This window comes from Hetaerina americana, unplaced genomic scaffold, assembly GCF_022747635.1.
Source record: "Hetaerina americana unplaced genomic scaffold, ioHetAmer1.1.p SCAF_8, whole genome shotgun sequence".
NCBI lineage: Eukaryota > Metazoa > Arthropoda > Insecta > Odonata > Calopterygidae > Hetaerina > Hetaerina americana.
Genome location: NW_027287427.1, coordinates 9,015,935 through 9,040,967, shown reverse-complemented (window position 1 = coordinate 9,040,967; position 25,033 = coordinate 9,015,935). Strand labels below are relative to the sequence as shown.

Below are 25,033 nucleotides of genomic sequence, written 5' to 3'. Positions count from 1 at the left end.
GTACGACAATGCACCGAGGTACACTTGAAACAACGCTAATTTAAGAATCATTTCAGAAAACTTTACACAAAAATTATATTGAGCCATTCACAGTTTTAATTATATGAATTCCACTTGCGTTTGGATTGTAAATTTAATGCTATCGATGGAAAAAACGGTTTATTATCAAATGCCCATATCATGTTGAACACCGCCTTGCAGCAATTATTATTAATTACTTAAATGAAATAGCTACATAACAAGGTGGTACAAACACGATGAATTGGCAAAATATCACTTTTTAAATTGTTTAACGATATATATTTAACACCGAAAGGCCAAAAATAACGGCGGCGATTGAATGAATTTGGCATAAATACAATCACAAAGAATATATTATGAAACCATCTCACCAATTCTCTAACTCGCGAAATTCATGTCAATCAGCCCAATAAAAAAGTTTACATACCGACACACATAGATAAACATTGCCATTAAAATCTTAAAACGTTAGTAATAATCACTACTGACACACATTCATAATATATACGTTGCACAGAAATAACTATGTTTGTGCAATAGACCCGGCGATTTCCACTCAAAAACATAAGCGAACGCCATAATTTAACATCCTATGTAAACATCGCGCCTAATCATTTGAGTTGCCGCCATTCCAAATATGCATCATTATTTCAATATCTTAATTTTAATAATACTGATTCACCAACAACATATTCTCACACGCAAATACTTTTAAACGAACTCATAACAACTCTGTTCAAGGATTAAATAATAGTAAACAGTCGTCAGTGACACACCGATCCACCACATTCCACAGAATCGTCTGTTAATTCCAATAGACACACTCATATTTTAAGCATAATACACATAACAACTCGATCAATGGATAACACTGTATCACAAACAATATCTTTGTTCAATTCACACGATAATCTGGCGTTTTGAGCAGCTGCGAAGAGCGTTAATTCAATTCCTCCGTCGCCGGAAGTTCGTAATGGCAAACTTGTCAAGTATGTAAAGTATTAGAGGATCGCGATCACATTGCTAGCATTTCAATGCTTCATACAGCGAGAAAAGCGATATAATTTAATTTTAAAATATAAGCGGCAGATTTGTACTCACCTTACGAAAAGTTGTGCGCCTTCACGGCGAAGTTTGGTGAAAATTAGGACGGTATTTGGTCCGTAAATATGAAGAGTAAGTCTGATTTTGGTATGCCAAGAATGGCACAAAGAATCCAGACAACGCACTGGACGAGTGCGCATCCACCTCGCGCAGGTGGTGACACAAGCCTGAGATGGGAGAAAATGGAATCCGATCACTAAACCGCTTTACCTGCCCGTCACGTACAATATTGCTTACGTTTGAAGCCCAATCTTCGGCGAGAGATTTGTATTTTAGAATACATAAAACAAAATAATCTTTCTTCTTACTTGCCAATAAGAATGCAAACCCAATAGTTAACGTATTGATTTGAAATAAATTTGAGTTTGCATCGATATAGCAGAAAAGAAAAATATTTGAATTTCAATTGATAGAATGGCATTTAAAGTCTCAAATGTTTCGGTAATTTTGTTGCTTAGATCAAGAGATTTTCGTCAATACTTCAAGAATGAAAAACAAATCTCTAAAGATATGAATAAAAGGATAGAAGGACTAAAATTACTTTCATAATCGTCGTTTACCTGCATCTATAGATGCACACCACACGAAAAACAGTAAGTATAACTATGATGAACAAAATATTGGACGTACAAGTGCCTGTACTCGAGTTGGGAATAAATGTTCATTTCCCTATGAATATCCTTATTTGCACGAACATTCACTTTGAAGATAACTATTCGAATTTTGCTGTCAGCATTTGAACTTCGCACACCGCGTTCATAATATGTTTAGTTCTTTCATTTAGCACTAGAGGAACAGCAACTGGATCAAAAATTTATTGGCTGATAGCAGAGATCTCGTGGACAAAACATGCACTATTTCAACACCAACTGACCCTCCTGCCGCTTCTTGTTAGTTCAAAATAAAAACATAAGAAACTCGAAAAAACAGAACATTTGAATAACGTTATTCTTAGAAAACATTTTTGGCCACGTTCCATGGTTGTGCTGCCTACCATTGTCAATTGTTATCGCGTTAAATCGTATCATACTACTAGTTGTAATGGACAAGACGCGTATTCGGTGTTAAAAATATCGTGCAATTGCTGATACCCAATGCGTTCGACGATTCATTTGTTCTATACTTGCTAGAATGATGGGTGTGGTTTCTGCGCGAATGGCTGCGCAAACAGTAAATATGGCTTCCATCTGCAGATAATAGGGAAATAATTAGAAAATTTTGTCGAGATTGAGAATAGGATGTCACGGTTAGCCGATTACTTTGTTGTAGTTGGCTACGATCATGAAAAAGAAAGTAAGTGCTTCGTTTATATTGTCTTACTAATATTAAGCGTATCAATTAGTGTCCAACCTAGCCGTTCCGATTCATTAATGTTACGATTGACATCATATTTGTGGCATATATAAATGAAATTAAGTTTATTTTGGAAATTTTATCGAAGCTGTAATTTTTCTCTTTGTATCTTCTGTATTTAGCGGTAATAACGACATTGTGACAATGTAGTGTGACGTCCCTGTCAAATGATGTTTTTTTTATTATGTTATGTCGGTTCCTGTTAGTATTGAACGAAAATATATAATTATATGGTGTAAAAAGTTTTCGAGTTTGCCTTGTTTGCTAGAGCACTATTGGTTGTAATCGACTATTTTCTCTGTCGTTCAATGTGTAATTAATGGGCTAAATATTTCTGGTCAGTGATGTAACCATCTGCATTCCAGGGAGTGGGGTGAGCAGTGGGACCATCCTGCAAAGGTTCCCAGAGAAAGACTGGAGTGATACTCCATTTATGGAGGGAATAGAATGGGTAAATGAGTATTTTAACGAATTGTCAATTAAATGTTGTTTAGTATTTATATTTTAAAACAATAATATTTCTTGTTTTCTCTGACCAAGTTTTGCCAACCACATGGATGGGCACTATCTACTGAGCGTCAGGAGCCAAAATTTTTCGTGTCTGTTTTGACAGATATTGACGCCAATAGGCATTATTGTGCATGCCTTTGCTTCAATGAAACTGTTTCTATCACACCCAGTAAGCCTGTGGATGAGGTAAGTATATCTTGCAGTTCTAAAAATACCTAAAGCATTCACTAGGTCATAAGATGTATATGCTAATACCACCCGAAAAGGAATTATTAATTTCATGCCCCGGGATGCCATTCTATAGTTAAATCCTGATTTTTAAATACTGGGTCAAATTTTGCTTTTAATATTGTTAAATTTTGTGTCATGAACGTTTTCTTCTTGTCATCTCTTTTAACTTGAAAGTTCCTATCCTCATTTATAACTGATAATGCTTAAATCCTGCTTGCATACACTCAATATATTACTGATTCATCATACACTTAGTAAGTGCATCAGTATTCCATATCAGGAATTCATGATATTTCGAAGGTATCTATGATTGTGTTCTTTAATGTTTAAATAGAAGCTTTTGGATTTTTTTACTCAGTAAATCCATGTTAATTAAATAATTAGGATTGGGTATGAGAGAAATTGTTTCCTGTTTAACAATTAAATTCTTTCATCTCGAAACAATAGCAAAGGAGAATAATACTGCAATTAAACATAGCATTGTATTGAAAATTACTATGATTTCAGTGTAGTGTAGCATCATCAGGTGCACATATCTTGAGAACTAACGATGTATATATAAGTATATGCATGTGTAATTGTTGTTAGGAAGGTTGAAGGGTGGAGGGAAGGATAAGTGGCGAGGGAGTAGCTGCTGGGGGTTGGTTAGGATTCTAGGGAGGGAAAATGGTCAAGCTGCAGATAAGCTAGGATGAGGAAGTCTTGTTTGAGGTGGATAACAGCACTGCAGGAGGGTTGATAAGAGTAGGGGTTGGGACTGGAGGGAGTTCAGGGCAGACAGGGAAGTGAGTCATGGAAATGCAAGAGTGAGGAGTGGAAAGGGCACAAAAGTTTGTGGGCAAGATAACAATTTTTGGAATTCAGTCAACAGAAGATTTCAAGTTTTTCAAAAGTGTCTTAACTGCTGTCTCTTTTGCATGTGAGATATTTGATCTCGTGAAGTCGTTAGTGTGCCTGTCTTCGATTAAATGTTTTGCAAATTGAGAATTTTGGTTGTAATTGATGTATGGCGCTTGATGCTAATAGAGTTGTGTTCATAGCTCACCTACTTTGCCCGTGTATGTTGCCCCACAATTACCAAACAGGCTAATTCATAGATTCCACTATGATCTAGTATGCCTGTCATGTCTTTTTTCAATCTAAGAAGGCCTGATGTGTGTGTTAAAGGAGGTATCCCTTATTTCTTTTTGAGGATAACCGTATAATCTTGAGAGATATGTTCTCTAAGAAGGGAACCCTTTACCCCTTCGGTGCTTCGAAGTGTACCCACTGTGTCATTTAGGTTCAGGTATAAGAATGTTAAATAGTCTGTCTATCATGTTGTGGGAAGCTGATAATTTTTGTAATATGTGGTGTTTTGAGAGGTAATTCATGACTTGGCCTGAGGCACATATTTTCTTACTCAAATGAGCTATTCTTTACTAAGTTGGGTACAGTGCTGGGACTTCCCACCCTTCACTCAGAAAAGGAAACAAAATTTATGCTAATTAAAGAATGTAAATGCCTTTTTTCATTCTTTTACAGTTGTATGCTAACCTAGTGCTAGGGTAAATCATTCATTTAAAGTTCCAAAATGTAAATTCTCTCATTGAATCACAATAATAATTATTATAATTTTATTTCCCCAATTGACTAGTACATAGTATGGTACAGAATATCATACAATTATGTAATCTCCATCTCAGTGTATCATACAATTATGTAATGTAGGCTCCACCCTTAAATTTTTTTATTTAAAGGCTCTCTTAAATCTGATACACTCCATACTATTTAAACAGTATGAGTACATGCCATACACCCACTACAATTGTTGAATCTTTATGTAAGTTATATGATTTTAATGACATTTGCAATGTCAGCATGCCCAGCAGCAACTGTTTGTGATGACTGGGTGAGATTCATGTAGGAAGCTATTTGGATCCTCTTAGACCTTTATTCTCTCATTTAGAGCCCTCGTAACCATGTTGATACTTCAACAGTGCGCTCCAACTATCTTCTTGTTGGCCTCGTTCTTGTTTCATAATTTCTTGTCCATTACTTTCTTTGACTTAATTAGGTTGGTGTTAACCTTCATGAATTTAGATTTTTCTTATTTTCCTGACCTTTGCTGCTTTGTACATGTCATGGCTTGCTTTTAAGTTCATCTCACTGCCCCCCACGTCCAGTGAATTGCTGTCCTTAATGCCCATAAATTATTCCTTGATTGTCTCTTGGTATTCATGTCTTCTTTATCTCTGTTTCCTCATTATTTTATCAATTATTTAAATTGGAATTTCTCGTTATAGTGTGTCGATTTGTTTGCCCATAATTCTTTCTGTGTGATGTAGATATGATTTGAAAATTTTCTGTATTATATCCACATTTGGTGGCCTTGTTGCTCCCCAAATTTCCTACGGCCATTCTCGCTTTTTCTTGTAGCTGTTGCCCACTAGGATTAGTGTTGGCTTTTCCAACTCTCCTCCTTCTTGATGTGATTGCTTGCTCAATAGAAGTGTTTATTACGTGCAGTGCAAGCTCCGCTCTTTGTCTTAATGTTGATTAAGCATTGGATTTTCATAATTACAAAATGAAACAATGTGTCATTGTTGGAGGCTAATGGTTCAATTCGTTTCCCTCTTATGGAAATAGAGACGCAGTTAGAAAGAGGAAGGAATTTTTAGTGTGCATTTCATTTCAAAATTTATAGGAAAATGTAGGAAAACATGTGGAAGGTATTGTTGTAAATTTTGACTGTTGAGGACACTTTTGATGTGTGAATGATTTAGAATGGCGATTGGATGGAAAAGAAAAGCAAGGAGTGAATGGCATTTTACGGGGAAGATAGAAGATTCATGAGAGGGATTTGAAGAAGGCAGGAAAAGCAGCTGATGGAGTTTAAGAGAGAGGCAGGTTGAAGGTTATGATAGGAAAATTTTACAGGCGCAAGGTATTGTGAAAAAAAGAAGAGCCATTTTGGATACCATAAAAGGAAATGTTTGGTACATGAATCTGATGAATAATTCTGTATAATGGAAATGAATCTTACGTTAAATAGTATTGTAAAGTGCTAAGTTTGTCATGAGAGCAGACGGAACATTAAATTTTCAGGGTCCATTTCAAACATACCCGTAACTGGTGAATGCCAATGAAAAATATTAGGGATAAATAGCTTCAGAAATGCCCCAAACGTCTTCAAACCATTGCAGAATTCCTCATTACCGCTTTCACAGTTTGTTGGTCTTATTTATTTTGAAGGTTTGAAATGCTTCCAGAAACTGTTCCTTTGTGAAAAAATTGAAAAAATAGAAAATTAATCGGGGATGCATGTACTACCATAGAAAAATTATTAACTATTATTTATAGGATGCCATTTGAAAGAATGTAGCATGCATACTTCCTTGTGTTGTTTTATTGGTGCTGATATTGTATGAATTAAATGGTAAACTTTTCTTTGAAAGTCAAAAGGGTGATAACAATTATTCCTTAAAGTTTAAGCATAGGAAATGGTGGTAGCATTGATCTAATAATATAAAATCCTGAATATTAAACGAGAGATATTGATCAATCTTGGGAACTATGTTTCTTGTTGGAGAAAGTTGGTGGTAGATCTAAACTTATTGCCTGGGGAAACATAGTTTGTTAGAAAATGAGGCTGATCATGATATTATGAATGAATTATGCCACAGGGTTCAAGGGAATTCATCTTTCAATCAAGTCTTATATCATTCTCAGTGTTAAGCGGATAAAATAATACTTTGTAATTCCACAGATTTATTTCACAAACACACGACCCGGGTTTCGACGTACAACGTCATCTTCACCTGAAGATGAAGATGACGTTGTACGTCGAAACCCGGGTCGTGTGTTTGTGAAATAAATCTGTGGAATTACAAAGTATTATTTTATCCGCTTAAGAATGAACCGATTCCATAAAATAATGCCTGAAACCATCGATTATCATTCTCAGTGACTAACTTATGTGTGATCTATTATTCTCTTGTTGATTAGCTTATGTTATGTGTATCTTCACCCTATGTAATGAAACTTCAGCATTAAAAAAACCAAGTAAGATATCTTCAATTTAATAAAAATTCCATGTGATTTTACTCATAAGTTTTGAATCATTATTTGTTGTTTACAAAGATGAACAAGAAGGGCAAATTTCATTGACAGTATATTAAATGAATAAATGTTCATTCAATAGAATCAGAAATTTATTTTTGGAGTTGTAATGAGTGCTGCCAATTAGTTAATCAATAGTTTCGCATTAATGTATGTATTCACAAACATTAACTCAGACTGGTTCTTTTCATTCCTTCAAATCATAATGGTATTAATAATTGTTTATTTGTCAAAAGATGAAGGAACGTGCATGCGATGCATACAGAATATAGGACCCGTCATCATATATCCCACAAGTTTGCTGGTAATATTCTGAACAAGAAAATTAATGGAAGCTGGCATTCAGGTTATCCGAGTTTCCACATGGTATCAATTATGGTGTCAGTTACATTCAAATTTCGTGAATGAAATGTGGTAAAGAAATGTAACCATTTGGCAGAGGCTTCACTGATTCATTTTATTTAATAATGCCTTTATTGCCTATCTAAATAATAGTTAATTTAAATGAGAAACCATAATCCATTTTGATATACATGGTTATCACTAAGAAAATACTGTGTGGTTAATTCCACTGGTGTCATATATTTGTTGTGAGTAATTCCAGCCCAATCTTTTTCTTGCTTTATTCAGGAGGAAGATAATGTGGATCCTGATAATGCCCATCCAAGTTTAGCCGGGAGCCTGACACGGACATTGCCAGCAATAACCCATCACAGCATCATGTATGCTCCGAAATGTCTCGTCTTGGTTTCTCGTTTGGACTATATCGAGACTTTCAGGGTAAGAAGACTTCTAATTTATTTTCATATAATTTAGAGTTAGAGGAATGACGTATGGCAATGTTATAACTCATTCTGTTTATTTTGTATCTTACCATTCTTTGAATTCATTGAAGCAAAGTGATTTTTTGAAAAATCTAGTACTTGATTTGTATAATCTCTTAAATGAAAGGTCTACTTCTTTAAAACGATTGGCATGCTTTCTTATTTACATTTAAATTTATCCTATTTAAATGTCTTAATTTTCATAAACAATTTGAATCACTTTCTTAGCACTATTTCATCCAATGTATAACGGTGAAATATTAGCTAGTGCAAGTCTATTCAATAAAGGGAGAATCAGTATTTATTTGTATAATTGACAGTGTAAAAATCAACTTTAAAGACATGGTTTACATTGGCACTTTACATTGATCGATGAGGATAATTTTGTGGTGGGTTTCATAGAAACCACCATGAGCAAACATACCTCATATGCAGTTTTTTTTTGTTACTAACGTGTGGATGGCAGTCTGAGAAATTTTCCATATTTGTAAGATTGCTCTCAACATTATTTGATGGACCTCTCTAATTGTTGCAGCAGTGATGTCAATGCAAAACTTTTGATAGAGCTATGACTGCAGTTTTAGGTCCACCTTCATTTGAAATTGATTTCCTCCCCTCTTGGAACCTCTTGAAAACATATTCTAGCATTGCTTCAATGGAAGAATAAGGCCTCAATGAGTCTCAAGTATTATTATATAGACCTTGTTGAATAACTTGTTCAGGCAAAAGCAAAATTTAATGCAGTCACATTCTGCCTCTATCATTGCTATAGGCAAACAGTGTTACAACCTACAACATCTGCCACTTTTTCAATATCAGAGTAAAATAAACCAAATCTGTATTGAATACTCATAACACATTTTGGCTTACATAAAGTTAGTTTTTTGGGCAATATAATGGATATACGCATTTTTGATCACTCTTTATCAAAGTCATATTCATGGTAGTTCTGAGTGTTGCCCATCAGAATTTGATGTGTATTTCATGTGTAAATGTCCTTGCATTAAGTTTCCCATCTGCGTATAACTCTCTAACTCACTACAAACCGATAGCTGAGGGATTATGAGTTATGCCTATAGAAGTTACTGGATAATTGAGGCTCATAATGAGGCATACTCTCCAGTTTTTTTTCCCATTAATTGAACATCTAGGTTAAAAGTTTTGTACCTTGTTTGTGGCACCCCATAAATGCCATAGTGTGAAATAAATGTAAATTTGGAAACGTGCAAGATGAATTCAACTGGTTGAAGTTAGGATCCTTATACTCCAATATCACCTGTTAACTTTCCAGAACTGCCTTGGGATTATGTACACAGTCTATGTTGAGAGCATGCCCATTCCATTGGAAACGTTGGTCGGAAACATCCTGGGTTGCATCCAAGTTCCTCCCCCTGGTGGTCCCCAAGTGCGATTCAGCATTGGTGCCGGCGATCGTCAAGCACTCCAGCCGCCACTCAGCCCCTCCCTCCCAGTCACCAACGCCAATGTCAGCCTCCTGTTCCAGCAGCTGGGTAAGTAAAGTGACCACGCACTGCAAACTGGGTGTTACAATGTACAATACAACATCTTCCACTGTTGCAATTATTGTAATCGGTAATCTACCAGATAAGGTAGGTTTTTGGATGGACACTAGCTACAAGCAATTCTCTTGTCTCTTAAAACAAAACACAACCCAACATCCTACTCTACCATAAGAAGCAATGCTGAGTGCATTTGAAATGCAGTGCAATAGATATGGGATGAGAATCAATATATATAAGACAAAGGTTATGTGGTTATCCAGAAAGAGAAAGGCTAAGTTAAACATAAATATAGGAGTGCAAAAACTAGAGCTGTTGGAACAGTTTACGTATCTTGGAAGTGTTTTGGACCAAAATGGTCAAAGTAGTTGTAGGGACATAAGGAGAAGGATAACACTAGGCAATTGGGCTTTCACGGTGAGGAGAGGATTGATGACAGGGGCATTGAGCAAGGATGTTTAGAGAAGACTTGTGAAAACTTCTCTATGGAGCGTGGTTATGTACAGAATGGAAACATAGTCATTGAAGCAGGATGATAGGCATAGAAATGTGAGTGTGGAGAAGGATGGAGAAGGTGAAATGGACCGAAAGGAAAACAATTGAGGAAGTACTAGGTATGGTGGGCGAAGAGAGGGGTTTTTGAGGGAAATCTTTAGGGGGCATGAAAAATGGATGAAGGGCATATTGATCGGCAGTGGGATGTGGAAGACTGTGATTGAGGGGAGAATGTTAATCAAGCAAGGAAGAGGCTGGAATTGGTACGGATGTTGGATGGGAGGATTGGTTGGATGAAAATAAATCAAATCCATATTAAACAATTATTTAAGGATACCCCTGAGAAAAGAATAAGAGTGATGGGTATGTTTATGGAATTAGGTTGGCGGGCCCTGAAGTCTCAAAAATAGTAAACAAGATATACTATTTGAAAAGTGCAGAGCAGCAAAGTTTACTACTGACAGAAAGGAAATATTCTGGCCCTGAATTGTATTGACAGATTGGCTGGCAATGGATAAGATACGAGTGATAGACACCAAGCTGGTGTGGAGTTTTCGATGAGGATGGGAGGAATCTTGGTCTCCGTGATACTTAGATTTCATTTGCTCCTGAGAATTCAGTTTTGATGTTCATCAATGAATTTTGCAGTGGCTTAATGAAAATGTGATGCACACTAAAATGTTAATTTCACTTAATTGCTGGGGGCTTTAAAAATTAGTGTGCATGATTAAAGTGAAATTCCTGTTCGTCTCTATTTGAATAAACATTTGCTTTATACATATTTTAGTCTTTAAAGAATATTATGGATTATATTACATTTGAAATCCTGCCATAATCCCATGGAATTTCTTTGAAATATGTCATCTCATTGGAGATGAGTTCTAATATTTTTATTTTACCTAAATTCCACACCAGTTTACAGTTATATAAGATGTATTGAATGGGTTTGTGTATGTTTTTTACCTGCCAATACTCTTGCAAACTAGAGTTAAATAAAGTTATTAATTAGTTATGAGTCAGAAGTATCTTCCATTCGTATCTTTCCAACTTTAATTTAATTGGATTTTTTTTGTTTTTCAGGTATCCGGAATGTGCTTTGCTTATTTTGTGCCATCATGACTGAGCATAAGATACTCTTCCACTCAAAGAGCTATTCCCGGCTGACTGAAGGATCTCATGCCCTGACAGCTCTTATGTATCCATTTCGTTACTCCCACGTATACATACCACTACTGCCTGCGGAATTGGTTGAAGTCCTCTCCACTCCCACTCCATTCATCATGGGTGTCCACTCATCACTTCGCTCTGAGATTTCTGAGTTGGTAAGTTGCCAGACAAGTTATAGAATAGAAACTAACGTCTTAATGGGGAGTCTTGGGTTATTTGGCATAACAGTCTTATGCTTCAATTAAAATCAGGGATGTACCTACTGTCCTGTCCAAAATGAACGTGTGGAAGTCAAGTGTTATTCCCTTATGAGAGATACTTTTAATGTTCCTAGTCCCCTCTGTGGTTTACATATGATTGTCCACTGTATGCAACATGTATATCCCTCTTCTCTCTTGGGAAGTTTCCTCTACATTCCAGCCTAAGAATCGTGGTTGATTGCCAACTCTAAGCCAAGGTCGTGTAATATATGCCCTCTTGTGGTGACATTGTGTTCCAGAGTGTTCTCTAAAGTGCTCACCAGCATTTGGATTGCAAATAATTTCTCATGAGCCAGTATGAAGATATCAGTGTGATTTGAGTGAGTGTGAACCATACTAGTGTTATTCATTAATGGCGACCCATGAAGAACCATCCAAAGGTGCTTTGAGCAGGATTCTGTTGCTGCCCTGGTCTCAAAATCACCCATTCTGAAACTATTTTATTATGTTTCAGTGATAAGTTGGTTCTTGGTGTGTGACTTTCCCTTTTGTGGCATAGCAGTGTTAGTCCACTAAGAAGAATGCTGAGAATATCTTCTGTGAGAGGTGCCATAAAAGGTCATATGAATAAGGCTGCGTCGTAGTCCCTGTTGTGGAGTTTAGTTTCCTTCAAGCCCTCAGTCAGTTGTGTGTGTTTTGATGTGGTTTATGTGTGCATATTGCGTGTGTGAGCTGATGTCTGGTGTGAGGTTTATTTCCCAGTGAACCGCCCCATTGGAATCGGATGAATGTTAAGTCCATTGTTTTCATTAGTTTTTAATGTATAATTTATTGAAATATGCTGTTGAGGTGAACATTTGTGTGGCCAAATAAGTTTCTATTCCCTTTTTATTTGAACCTTTCAAGTAATGTCAGCTTGTAGATTCAATGGAATATTTTGCAGCTTGTAGTTGAGGTAACCAACTTCATTGTTATACATTCATCCTAGCTTAATGTAAGTAGTAAGCAATCTGATGTTGTAAACAAATTTCCACCTCCTCCATAATTATAGAATGAGAAAGGGCCCTTGGAAGTTTCTCCTCGTGTTCTTCCTTAGATTCCAGCATAAAATGACCATATCAAGAAAGGAACATCATTAGCAAAGCATTCACATGTTGCTAAGGCTATAATCTTTATAACAATTCCTTTGTCAAATTAACTTCAAATTCCTAGAGATTTTTTTCCTTGAGCCTAGTGCTGTTATTCAAAGAAGTAGTGATTTTAATCTAAATTGCTTAATAAGTAGCATTGAAACATCATATTGCTAATTGAAATTAATAGTGGCTAATGTAATATACTTTTAAAGACACATTTTGCCATGATGGATGCTGAGTGCTTGGAAATGGTCCTGAGAAGGAATTTTTCCAAGTGTAAATTGCAAGTCTAGTATGGGAATGTATGAGATGAACTCAGTTCATCCTTGAAAATTTCTCATCATTAGCCATTCAGTCATTAATGCTACTGTCTTTCTTTTTGGTAGGTGATCAGGGCAATAAATATTGTGGAATTAAATCCTTTATAAATCCATGATTAAATCCTTACATGGTTTTTATAAAAAGTATCAGAAAAAGAGATTTATTTCAGATATTGCTGCAAAACCTCAAAATTCTTCAAATTGCATCCCTTTTGCATTGACACACTTTTGCTAGTGGCTTTTCTATGACTCGTACGCTCCTGGACTGCGGAAGGGCCTTAAGGGTATGCGTGCAAGCTTCTTTGATGGCACTTAGGGTCGGTCCCATGGTAGTGTCTTTTGAGGGAGGATTTCAATTTTGGGAATAGGAAATAGTCTGATGGTGCCAAGTTGAGACTGTTTCCGGTTTGGCGAATCATCGCGATGCTGTTGCAGAAGGTCTTTGCAAGCAGACATTCGACTCTGCTCTTGGGTTGTCAGTCAAGACCTTAAGGATGAGATTAGTGAAGATCTTTCATATTGGCAAATTTTCAGTGATAATGGTGTGCACAGTCATCTTATCAATGAAATACAATAATCTGCAATCATGCATATACTTAACCTATGGTCTGAAATCAGAACTTAACGCACACGTCAGGGAAAATTGTTCCTGATACTTTTTATACAAACCTTGTATTGAAGTTATATTTGTAATTGTACGTTCCCTAAATACGAGGGTCATCCGGAAAGTAGTACCCGTTCGTGAAATAAAGACACAAAAGTAAATATTAACAAACATAAAAAATTTTATTTGAAAGAGGATACTTTAAACTACTTCTCAACATAATCTCCAAGCAAATTAAGGCATTTGTCATAACGTGTGACAAGTTTCTGTATTCCTGCTGCATAGTCCTTCGCCGCCAGCTCATTGAAATACGCGAGGGACCCATCTTGCACAAATTTTTGCGTAATGCAGATGGTGTTTAACAATTTCATGAACAATTGTTCGAGAAACATTGGGAAAATGCTCACAGATGTCATCAATTGTGACGCGCCGATCGTTCCTCACGAATTCGTCAACTGAGCTCACCAGTTGGTCTGTAATGACAGACGGTCTCTCCGAACGCTCATCGTCGTGTGTGTTCCCCCTCCCCATGTTGAAGTTGCGACACCACCGCCGAACAGACGACTCGTCCATTACATTGTCTCCATACACCTCCTTTAATTGGCGATGAATATCACATGGGCGAACGTTTCTTGCATTGAGGAATTTAATCACTGCCCTCACTTCACAACTGGCGGCGTTCTCAATTTTTTTAAACATTGTAAACAATCACAGAAACAACACAGGCAATGCTAGCGTCACGCAACTTGGCTCAGAGAAGGCAGACAAGCCACTGAAGCTATCTGACCTCGTCCAGCGGCTACTCGCGTCGTCAGCACTTCATACGGCACGAACGGGTACTACTTTCCGGATGACCCTCGTATATCAATTGCTAATCCATATTTCTTCTTGTGCTTTAACTCCATAGATGGATGTCATAGTTGCTGATCTGGACGGAGGCTCCATCACTGTGCCTGATGGGGTGTCCTTGCCTCTACTACCTCAACCTCTCTTGTCACACGCCCAAGATTCTCTCACGCTGGTGTTGCAGCCCGAGCTGGCCTGTGCTGATCACGCATTTCCCCCCTCTCACCTCTCATCCTTGAATCGGCCCAACCTGCCTCACGCAAACAATGGGCTCCCCAATCCACCCCAGTGTCAGATCCTTCCAGCTATCCCCAGTTTCCTTGACAAAGAAATCCGTGCAGTCTTCATGAGGATATTTGCTCAACTACTTCAGGGTTATAGGAGCTGCCTCACCATCATTAGAATCCATCCAAGGCCTGTGATAACTTTCCATAAGGTGAGATTTTATATTTGATCATTATTTAGTTATGTAAAAACAACAGTGTCAAATGTCTGTGCATTATATTCTTGGAATGTTTGAGTGGTGAGATAATTTTCTCCTTTTTGTCAGTTTTTTATATTTACGTCAATACCGTTGTGAAGTATAAAATAAAATATATTTGCATGATTGATATTTGATGTTGTCTATGGACCAAGGTGTATTATGTATATTATAGCTGAAATTAGAGGTAACTTGTTATACAGGGATCCTGCCCTGCATTATAGCTGAAGTAAAAAGTAGTTATCGGTAGTCTTAATGTTGGTGTTAGGTAAAATCCAAAATTTGATTTTAATGGAATCCCTTATTTTTATTATATTGGAATCCTACTCTTTTTCTTTGTATTTTTAATCCCTTTTCCATCCTTTTAACTGATAGTTTCATTAAACCAAAATCCTATCGCATAGTGTTAATTTTATTAAGTCATCCGTAATTTTCTCTTCTTTCTTCTGTTCAGATTAAAATTCCAATAAATTAAACTGCCTGGGGTGATTTCCATTTTAAATGACATCTTTATTCAGTCTTGCCCTTTCAAATGGACCTTTTGGTAATGTTTATATGCATTGAAATATGAAGCCTCTTAATGAGCTTAGCATTAATAGGTGGCATATAGATATCCTAGAATTAAGTGCAATTATCCTGGAAGTAGCAGATATCCTCATTTTGATAAAATCTCTCTCATGACCTTAATCCATGTGCTATTACAGTCAACTATCATGCTTTCTGAAGTTGGTTGGGGCCAAATTCATTTCATAAAAGGCAATTTCAAGAATCAATATTTTGCATCGCTAGCATAGCATAAAAGTGATCATTATCATGGTAAAATGCCTATTAAAATTCATTTGCATTAAGGTTTAAGTAGGCTTTTAGTCTCTCGTGATGGTATTAGTTAATAAGATCATGGAATTTAATGATATATTCAGAAGATAACTACAATTTGTATCTATTTAACAAATGAATAAGGATAAACTTAATGACATATTTTGTACATAAATACATTGGAAGCTTGATGTGATAAGAGTTCATTGATCCTGCAAAATTGCTAGCTGTATAGAGTTTTCATTCTTACCAATGGTGGTTAAATAATTACTTATTAGATCATTCAGATGTTTTTTCAGCATATTATAGCTTTCAATTTGGGCCTTTTTATTCCATTATTAAAAGTATATCAACCAAGAAAATATTCATAATAGTTTGTACATTTGAAGTTCTTTTCACAATTTTTATCTTATGCATTACTATATTGTAATAATATATGCATATATAAAGTGTCCAGTGGTCAGTCTCAGTGACTGCACTGGTTTCATAATATGAGCATGGAGCATCATTGTCTAGAGGTTACAAATCCTTCCTTGGAATGCATCAATGTAATGTGGAAATGTAATCTATTAATCTAACATCTTTGAAAATTGCACTAGTTGTCTCTTTTATCTCCAATTCTAGCTTTTAAATGCTCATTTAAATATTTCTTTTGGGAAAATGGAACTCTCATATCTGTTGTCCTATTTCTGATACAAAATTGCCTGTGCAATTTCTATTTGCTAACACAATGTAAAAAATTTGCATGGAAAACTTTTATTAATATAAAAACAAACTGCAAAGCTAATAAGATAGGCAAACAAATTAAAGTACCCACATTGTTTCAATCTGTGAGATGCTAGTCTTTGATCCAGGGAATCCCTTGATATTTTCATCAATTATTTCATCTGGCAAAAATCCTAGTTCCAGAAATGTATTGTTGTGCCATTGTATAACCTGTGCTCATCCAAACCCTCCTTTAACAAGATAATAATAATATTACCCCACCTTTTGGGAACACATTATACAGTAATTGTTTTGTGAAGAAGGGAGTCTTTGAAAGCCCTGTTCATGTCCATAATATAAACAGAATTGATGCTGTTTGTTTAAATTTCCTCTTTGGATTGACGTTAGACTTTGGTAACTAAACTTCTCTTTTCTGGTCCAAGTCATAAAATTGGGTCTGCCATTGATGTACTCACTTTGGCTTCAATTAGTGGCCCCACTCATGCTTTTTATGTCGCTGGTGATTAATAGCTTTTCCAGCTAACTACTGACTTCTTTGGACAAAACAATTGAAATGGCAGATTCTGTGACATCCATAAATGGAATTTGAAAAATTTCATTTATTAGTAGTAATGGTACCATGGACCAACTGCACTGCCACATTTACCTGCAATTATGGATGGGCAGTATTAGATGGTTGAAGGCATGTGCTCTTGGTCATAAAACAAAGATCTGGTTGTACGATTTCCATGTTTACACAGGTAACGAATCGCTTATGTTATCGAAGAGCCTCTATGGATACCATTCATTGGCCTCCCTTATTATGGCTTTATTTTACATGTAAATCATGGGGTAATTAACTCAACTTGGGTATTACTCGTAATAATGAGATTCTCATTTTAATAACATTCATGTTATTTCAGGCTTCCGCTGTAATTTGAGTTGAAGTATCATTGGTATGAGGAAAACAATCATTGGCCACTGCTGGAAGTTGATGATTATTTAGCAAATAAATTTAGATAGTTTCAGATCTTAGATTTTCTCTTTGGGTTTCTTTTAATGTTGCTCAATGAAATTATGAAATTGCAAATTCAAAGAAACTGTGGGAGATGGTGCAGTGGTACTTTTTAGCGTTAATCCCCTGACAAAATCTTGTTACTTTGAATCCCTCAAAATTTCAAATTGTAAAAGGGTGCCTTGGTAGGTTAACTGGCTGAAGCACTCAGGCAAAAATATCTAAGGATCCAGGTTTGAGTCCTGGTCAAGGCAAATTATTTTCACCGTTTGAAAATTTGTTGCATTGTAACGTTTTTTTAATTTTTAGGTTGAACGAGATATTAATTTTTTCTCATTTCCTATGCTACCGATACCATTTTTTTCATTTTTTTTTAAATTTTAGTCGTTAACTGAATGAAAAAATCATATGCAAAACCACTTCAAAAAGCAAATCTTAAAAAACCCATGCATTTAATACAGGGCTCCTACACTAGACGAAGTACTTACGTCTTTGGTCATACTAATTCATGTGCATATAAATACCTGAAAGATTTGAGTTCTTAAATATAGGTGTTTGTTTTACAGAAGTTTTTGAAATCATTATCAGTGTAAATCAATAGACAGTAGAACTAATGTGGGAACCTTTTTAAATCACAGGCTAGAAGTGAGGTAATTTCTTTAAGATGTTAACAATTTAATATTTAAATTAAATCACCCCACCCAGTGTTTTTCTACAATGTAGTCATTGCTGGGTTATTTTTTTTTTTGCTTTTGTGGCATGGATAAAAGTACAGTTCATATTCGATATTAAATACAGGACAGTCTGTCCATATGAATTTGGCGGTTGATGCCGTAAACATTTTGTTTAAGGCATCCACCACCTTTCCTTAACTATTCTTAACTTATGATTTCAATTTGGAAGTAGTGGTGATTTTATTTTCACTCATTTTATGGTGAAAGTTGTTCTCTGTGTAAATATTGGTGGTGCTCTTTTGAGAGCCATTTTAAAAATTCAGCTATTTTTATTTTGTTGGGCATAAGTGGAGTTGACATTGATTTTTGTCAATCCTCAAGGAATTACCCAGAATATATGTGCCAGTGCTGGACTGAGTGTGATGCTGTTCACTGAATGTGAGAGTTTGGTCGATTACAGGCAGCATTCCTGGGAGAGCGTGGACTGACTGATTGTGACTTCACCACCAGAGTCCTCGACTGTATGTTCTTTACCAGCTTTGTGCAGGAGCGTGGGCCTCCATGGAGGCCATGTGATGTATGGGATGAGCTTCATTCAAGTTTATTGGAGTTACTTAGGGTGGAAGGTCAGGATCCAAAGATGCTTCTGCTTCACATTCAGGTAAGGTCTGGTAATCTTAAGATTGAATTTTTTTCCAATTGCCATTGTACAGAAAATGTGAATTGTGAAAAGTAGAGCATATCATGAAAGCCATTATCCATGATAATCAAGGGACTTACACTTGCAGAGTAATTTAAAGTAACAAGTAATGCATTTGAAATTAATATTTTAGACTATATATACCTCATTTTTGGAGGTAAGTTATATAGTAGTCTCCCATGTATCCTTTATTGATGTTCAGTTCTTTCCTTGGTATTTCATGTATCCAATCCATTCATCCTGTTCACTCATCTGCAAGTTTTTGGTAGTCTTCTATTTATGATAAGGTTTTGGAGGGACACAAATTTATTGCACCTACATTTCTTAGGCTTGCCTAAGAAGACACGATCTGACACCTTATCCTGCAATGAATGCATATTTGGCATTCATTTTACCTCCTTGCTTCATGTCCAGTATCCCTATCCTGTTCCTTCCCTTTCCTCTTTTGCCCAACATTCTCCCCTCTATCACAGTCTTCAATATCCCATTGCCAATCAATAGGCTCTGCATCCATTTTTCCCGCCTCCTTTGGATTTCTCCCAACATTCCTCTCTCCTCCCCCACTATGCCTAGAACTTCCCCAATTGTTTTCCTTTCTGGATATTTTACCTTTCCCATCTTTCTACATGCCCATTTCTCAAAAGCATCCAATTTTGACCATTCACTATGCTATGATGACAAAGTTTCCACGCCATACAAAACGATGCTCTGCATCTAGTTTTCACTACCATCCTTATATGAGCCTTTTCTCGTGATTGTTTTATTAATATCCTTACTAAGTATCTACCAAGTATGGCATCAATTACCCTCCCTTGGGAAAGCTTCTTTTTCTGACACAATTCGTCCTCTATGTCAATACTACTTTGACCATCCTGGTCCAAAACACTTGAGTAAAATTTTCTTTTGGCACTGGACTTAACTCTCCAATTTTAACATTTAAGTTAGCCTTTCTCCTTGAAAATCTCATACCTTTGCTCTCTTTACGTTGACTCTTATCCCATGCCTATCACGCTGAATTGCCAATGTGATCAGTGATGATCGTAACCCTTTGGCTAACTACTTGTAGTTAGCCTATTCGTGGTTAACTGAAGCTTAAGTATCTGAAAAATTACACAAAATTAAGATCAGAAAAAAAACTGCAAACAACTGGTGGACATTACGTCAGCAGGAAAAATGCAGCATTATATTATTGCATTCATGTTTTAAGTTGGCTGCTGTCTAAGATGCTGACAGTGATGAAATCAGGGATACTTGGAAGACCTTTATTTGGCAAGTGGCAATGCTTCTCATGTGGATTAAATCTTTTGGAGCAATTGATCTTATAACATTTATAAGCAATGTACTTACTTTGTCACAGTCTTTGAAAATAGGATAACTATGGTATTTCGCATAATATAAACCCCTTTGACCATAGTGCCCGCACCTCAGTTTTGGATTAAAGTTGAAATCCCTGAAGATAACGTTGAACTTTGAAACCCAGGTCGTATCGAAATAAACTTTCTATGGAATCACAAAGTTACTATTTTTTTCATTTCCATTTGAAATCCCTCAACAAATCTTAGCTATTATTTCTTAAAAGATTACCAATTTTCCATTGAAATAGAAAAACTGCAATTGCTGCCATTTCCCTAAGGGGTTAATCTTTACATAAATAAATTAAATGATTTTATTTTTGAATGCATGTGAACTGAACATCCTTAAGCTTTGGAAAAAAATTACCTCTTAAATTAACTTGAATTTTTTGTGAAAATAATTCTTAATCATAATTAAAACCATAATGTTTGGAATAATATCCACATGCATATGCATTTAAGATTATACTAAAATATTTGTATTAACTTACCAAAAGAAATGACTTGAAATTTTAAATGGCTTTGAAAAACTTCGAAATTACGTATAGTGCCTTGATGAGCATAACTGTTAAATACAACATTGATGAAAAATCAGCATTTTCGAACATAAGTTATTAAAATTGAGAATAATAAATTATTGTTTCAACTTAGTAAAATACTGAGTATATAAAAAGTACTGAGTAAAATAATGTCCCAGCATTATTTTGCTTTTTATTCTGCAGACGGAATAAAAATAAACTATTTATTAAATCATGTGTGGCAAATAATTTTCTTAGAAAATTGTAATCAAGTGAGAAAATTAAGTTGTCCCTGTAGTGGTGGAGTTAATATTTTTGAATGTGAATATAGTCCCTCCCTTAGTTTCCCTACCAGTATTTTGAGCAGAAAGTGGAAAGGCTAAATACAGGGATACATTAAAATTTCCTTATTCTTTTCACAATTTCTGTTGTTTCTTGAGCCTTGTTCCTTTGAATAGTTTTTGCAACAATAAAATATTTATTTAGTATGATGTATTTATTTCACTTGTATCATCCAGTGGAATGGTCATAAGTTGATTATTTATTAAAGTTACTTTATAAACGTTATGTGGAAATTAATTGACTGATACCTTGGTGAAATGAGGAAATTATGCCTAAACCAACATAATCACCAATGGTCACAACAAAATGATTTATGATTCAATGAATAATATCTATCATGAATTTATTGTATGAATTCCATCTGCTCTGTGTTTTAGAACCAGGGTGGCTTTTCCCTCACATACACAAGTAACTTTTTGATCACAAATCATGGTTTGGCATTATTATACTTGCATATAGATGGTCTGTCAGTTATAGATATGTCTTAAATATAGAACGAAAACTTTTCATTCCGGTAAACTTAGGGTGGGAATTGTTGAGTTGAAAGACCAGAATCATTTCTAAATCAAATGGACTGAAGCAGTTCTGGACAAGGGTATAGAAAGGAAGAGGATGAAAATCAGAGTGCAGGCTAGTCCTTGGAAGTCCTGGAGTAGATGAGTAGTCTAGGTCCATAGGTCCTAGGTAACTCTCCTTCAGTGAAGAAAAACCCTTGGCTTGCTTTTCACGGGCCCTTATGCATATAACTGGCCTCCACTCATCTGCATTCCACATTCCTGGGGAATTAGATCCTGCAAGCTACTAAACTAAATAATGGTCCCCTCCCCTCCACAGTCACATCTCTCCTTGCTGTGTGAAAAAGAAGTGAATGTATAAAGGCTCATTTGATAGATGTGCTGTCTCTTTTCCTTCTGTCTTCCAAGTTGTCTGCAAGCTTGGGAGTGTCTTGATATTATTGCCCTCTTCAGCTGAAACCTCGATGCCCCTAAGGGGAGTGTTCAATATTCTATCCTATTTTCTGTGCTCCTCTACACCATCATCATAAAGCTATGAAGAACTGAATTCAGCCACCATCCCATGTCCTTCTGATTTGTATTAATAGATTTACGTGTAAATTTTCTATATTGATTCAACAATTACCTATTCTTTTCCCCAGGATCTTGCTCAGCAGCTCTATACAAATGAAAACCCTAATCCTCAGCCGTATGTGCAAAAGATTCTAAAACCACCAGATGGGGCATTTGCGAGGATTCACCAGCCACCGTTGCCCATTATTGATGGCGTTCAAGTGCAAGCTATAATTGATGAGGGTCTTGCCAAGAATAATTTAAAATCTAGGTAAGGTCTGCAAATATATTGGAAGCATGTGTACTCATGTTATAAACATTAATGCTATATATATGTATATATATATATACATACATACATTTGTAGAAGTGCACATTTTGGTGATATTTCGCACCTATCCAATTTTGATCATAACCATGGTTTTATACTTCCACAATTATTGTAGATGTTAACATTTGGTATTGATTCCAGTACTTTTTTCTAATTATGTTTGCCTTGTGTGAATAAATTAAATTTACTAAATTTGTAGTTTAATACATGTGAATAATAAGCATGTTTACATATATCTTAGTGATTTCAAGTGTCATTTGTACAACAGTTTCAAGTGAATTTGAAAACATTATTATGCATAGTTGGTATTGAAATGAGTTGAAATTGTTCTAGAAAATTCCCTCACACAGTTATGTATTGGCTCCATCTCCAGTAGTTCCTTCCCAAAAAGTTGAGGTTTATAACTAATTGTGGGATAGTTTAGTCCAAGATAAATTATTTAATGCAAAAACCATTAAATAGTTTTCTTGGTTATTTTTTAGTGAAGAAAGAATATTGATGTGTGAATAGTTAATATTAATTTTTCATCTCCCTGGCACCCGTCCATATTTCGTAGTTGTTCCTTTCTCTTCCTTCCCAGAAGGCATTTAATATGTTATAGTTTCAGAAAAGGTAATTGGAATTAAATGGAAAAGGTGAATATATTACCTTTATTGGTTTAGTCCTTGCTTTGATGGTATTTTCTGTGTATTAATTAGAATGGCATCACATTTTTTATTAAATTCTCAAACTTTTCAACCTCTTGCCCGAACGTGTGATGGAATGGTTCTTTGTTTTCCATTTTCATCAGTGTTGGAGATAAAAAATGGCAGTATTAGAATTAAAAAAAAAATTGGATTGAGAATTGATATCTATGCATATTTATGTGGTTTTTCAAATTAAGTTGCTCTGAAGAAATGCTATGTAGAAGTTGTCAAACTTCTTCTTATGAATGATAGTTTGCATTTTTAGCAGTTCGTAACACACAGTTTTTAAACTATGATTTATCAAATATCAAAGTTGGAGGAACCCAAATTATTGTGAAACTCATTTTTATCAGTTTTTCAAAGTAGAAAAACAGACACAAAGGGTTTCTCTTCCAAAAATGTTTGTGCTCAAAAAATCTAGAAAGAGCTTGCAATGCATTTAAAAAATTTGGAAAGATACTTTTCATATATTTACTAACTATCACCCGTCAAGAGTGGTATAAATATACTTATAAATTATTTTGTGGAAAATTATCTTGCAGTTCATCTATAAATTTCATAAATCATCATTTTAGTTTTTCGAAAAAATCTTAAAAATTAATGGTAGAACTTATCTATGCTATCATTATTCAATACATATCAATTTACCAGAAATATCAAAGCTGATGAAGCCATGGTCCAAAGATTATAAATCGATTGGCACCGCTACCAAAAGCATTATCTTTGAAAATGAGTATCCGTTGGTGAAAGAAAATGTTACTTTTAGGGGAATGCCATTGCTTTATATGGATGGCTATTTAATGATTTTTGGGAATATTTTATATAATATTCATCGATATGTATTTGAGTTCCTCTGCCTCACCAGAAGATGTTTTTTAATTGATGTGTTATGCTCAAAGAAGTAGAAAAATGCATTTATATGGGCAGTGGCTACAACAACACTGCACTTTACAGAATCACCTTTCCATAATGGGTGAATATAATAATATAGTTTGATTATAGCATTAGCAAAAGTAATTCAAATGGACATGTTCAGTAAAAAATGAAATTAGTATTTTCATAAAGCTTGGGGGATGTTCTGTAAATCTAATGGATGCAATAAGTTAAATCTATTTCATCTTTCATTTATGTAAATTTATGGGCCAATTTCTCAGTACTCTGATCAGAAATTTGAGAATAGAGAATTTTCTTTGACAAACTTAGGTTGCAACTTTTTTTTAGTCATTTAAATAATTGAGAATGATTATTCATCATAAAAGTAGGTTTTTAATGATTGTCAAATGTTTTTTGAATTTTTGTTAATTACAGTGAAATAGTGATTCATGTATATAGTATATTCTTAGTGTGATTTTAACATAAATTTGAGAGGTAGCCTTAAAATAAAAATCTTAAGGACTAATGAAAATAATGAAATGGCATAATTTTTTTCAAATTAACATCTCTTATTTTTAGGATATAAAATGTGAACATTTTTTTTAATTTTTCATAGTCACAAATAATCCCCTCTGTTATTCAGTTGTAAAGTTGACCGTTGTTGTTCCAGTTTTTTGTTATGAATTTAAATTGCATGAGACCCTTGTTCAGTTAGAAGGAACTATTTTTGTATCTTTGGAATGCCTATACATATTTACATAAAGTGTGTGCCCTGAAATGTAATTTGTATATTATTGTGGCTCATAGTCAATGACCCCATTCTTTTTATTCTTGCTGCTTTTGTTAGTGCTGGTGGTGAACTTGGCTGGTAAGGATGTTCTTCCATTATTAATGGATGGCATGGTTGTTGGAACAAAGTGCATTTTGTGGATGCAGTAGCAATGCATGATAAACTAATGTCTGTCATCAGCTTTGCCATACATATGTAGTAGTACTTTTTGTTTTCGATGAAATATTTTGTATATATATTTTTTTTCTTTTTGA

At 35.2% G+C, this 25,033-nt stretch overlaps 1 protein-coding gene across 3 annotated transcripts in view; it reads left to right on the top strand.

The window, feature by feature from the left end:
• The first annotated feature begins 2,152 nt into the window (after positions 1-2,152).
• Positions 2,153-25,033, top strand: part of Sbf (SET domain binding factor) — an 82,078-nt gene continuing 59,197 nt past the window's right edge. For 2 of the 3 annotated variants that reach the window (XM_071597024.1, XM_071597022.1), the window contains exons 1-10: positions 2,153-2,418; positions 2,844-2,929; positions 3,019-3,174; positions 7,951-8,100; positions 9,436-9,655; positions 11,240-11,481; positions 14,491-14,865; positions 18,581-18,781; positions 22,189-22,370; positions 24,837-24,857. In XM_071597024.1, the coding sequence (XP_071453125.1) occupies positions 2,364-2,418; positions 2,844-2,929; positions 3,019-3,174; positions 7,951-8,100; positions 9,436-9,655; positions 11,240-11,481; positions 14,491-14,865; positions 18,581-18,781; positions 22,189-22,370; positions 24,837-24,857 (1,688 nt within the window). In that variant the 5' untranslated portion in view covers positions 2,153-2,363. The remainder of the gene's footprint in view (positions 2,419-2,843; positions 2,930-3,018; positions 3,175-7,950; positions 8,101-9,435; positions 9,656-11,239; positions 11,482-14,490; positions 14,866-18,580; positions 18,782-22,188; positions 22,371-24,836; positions 24,858-25,033) is intronic. The other variant, XM_071597023.1, reaches the window with a different exon arrangement.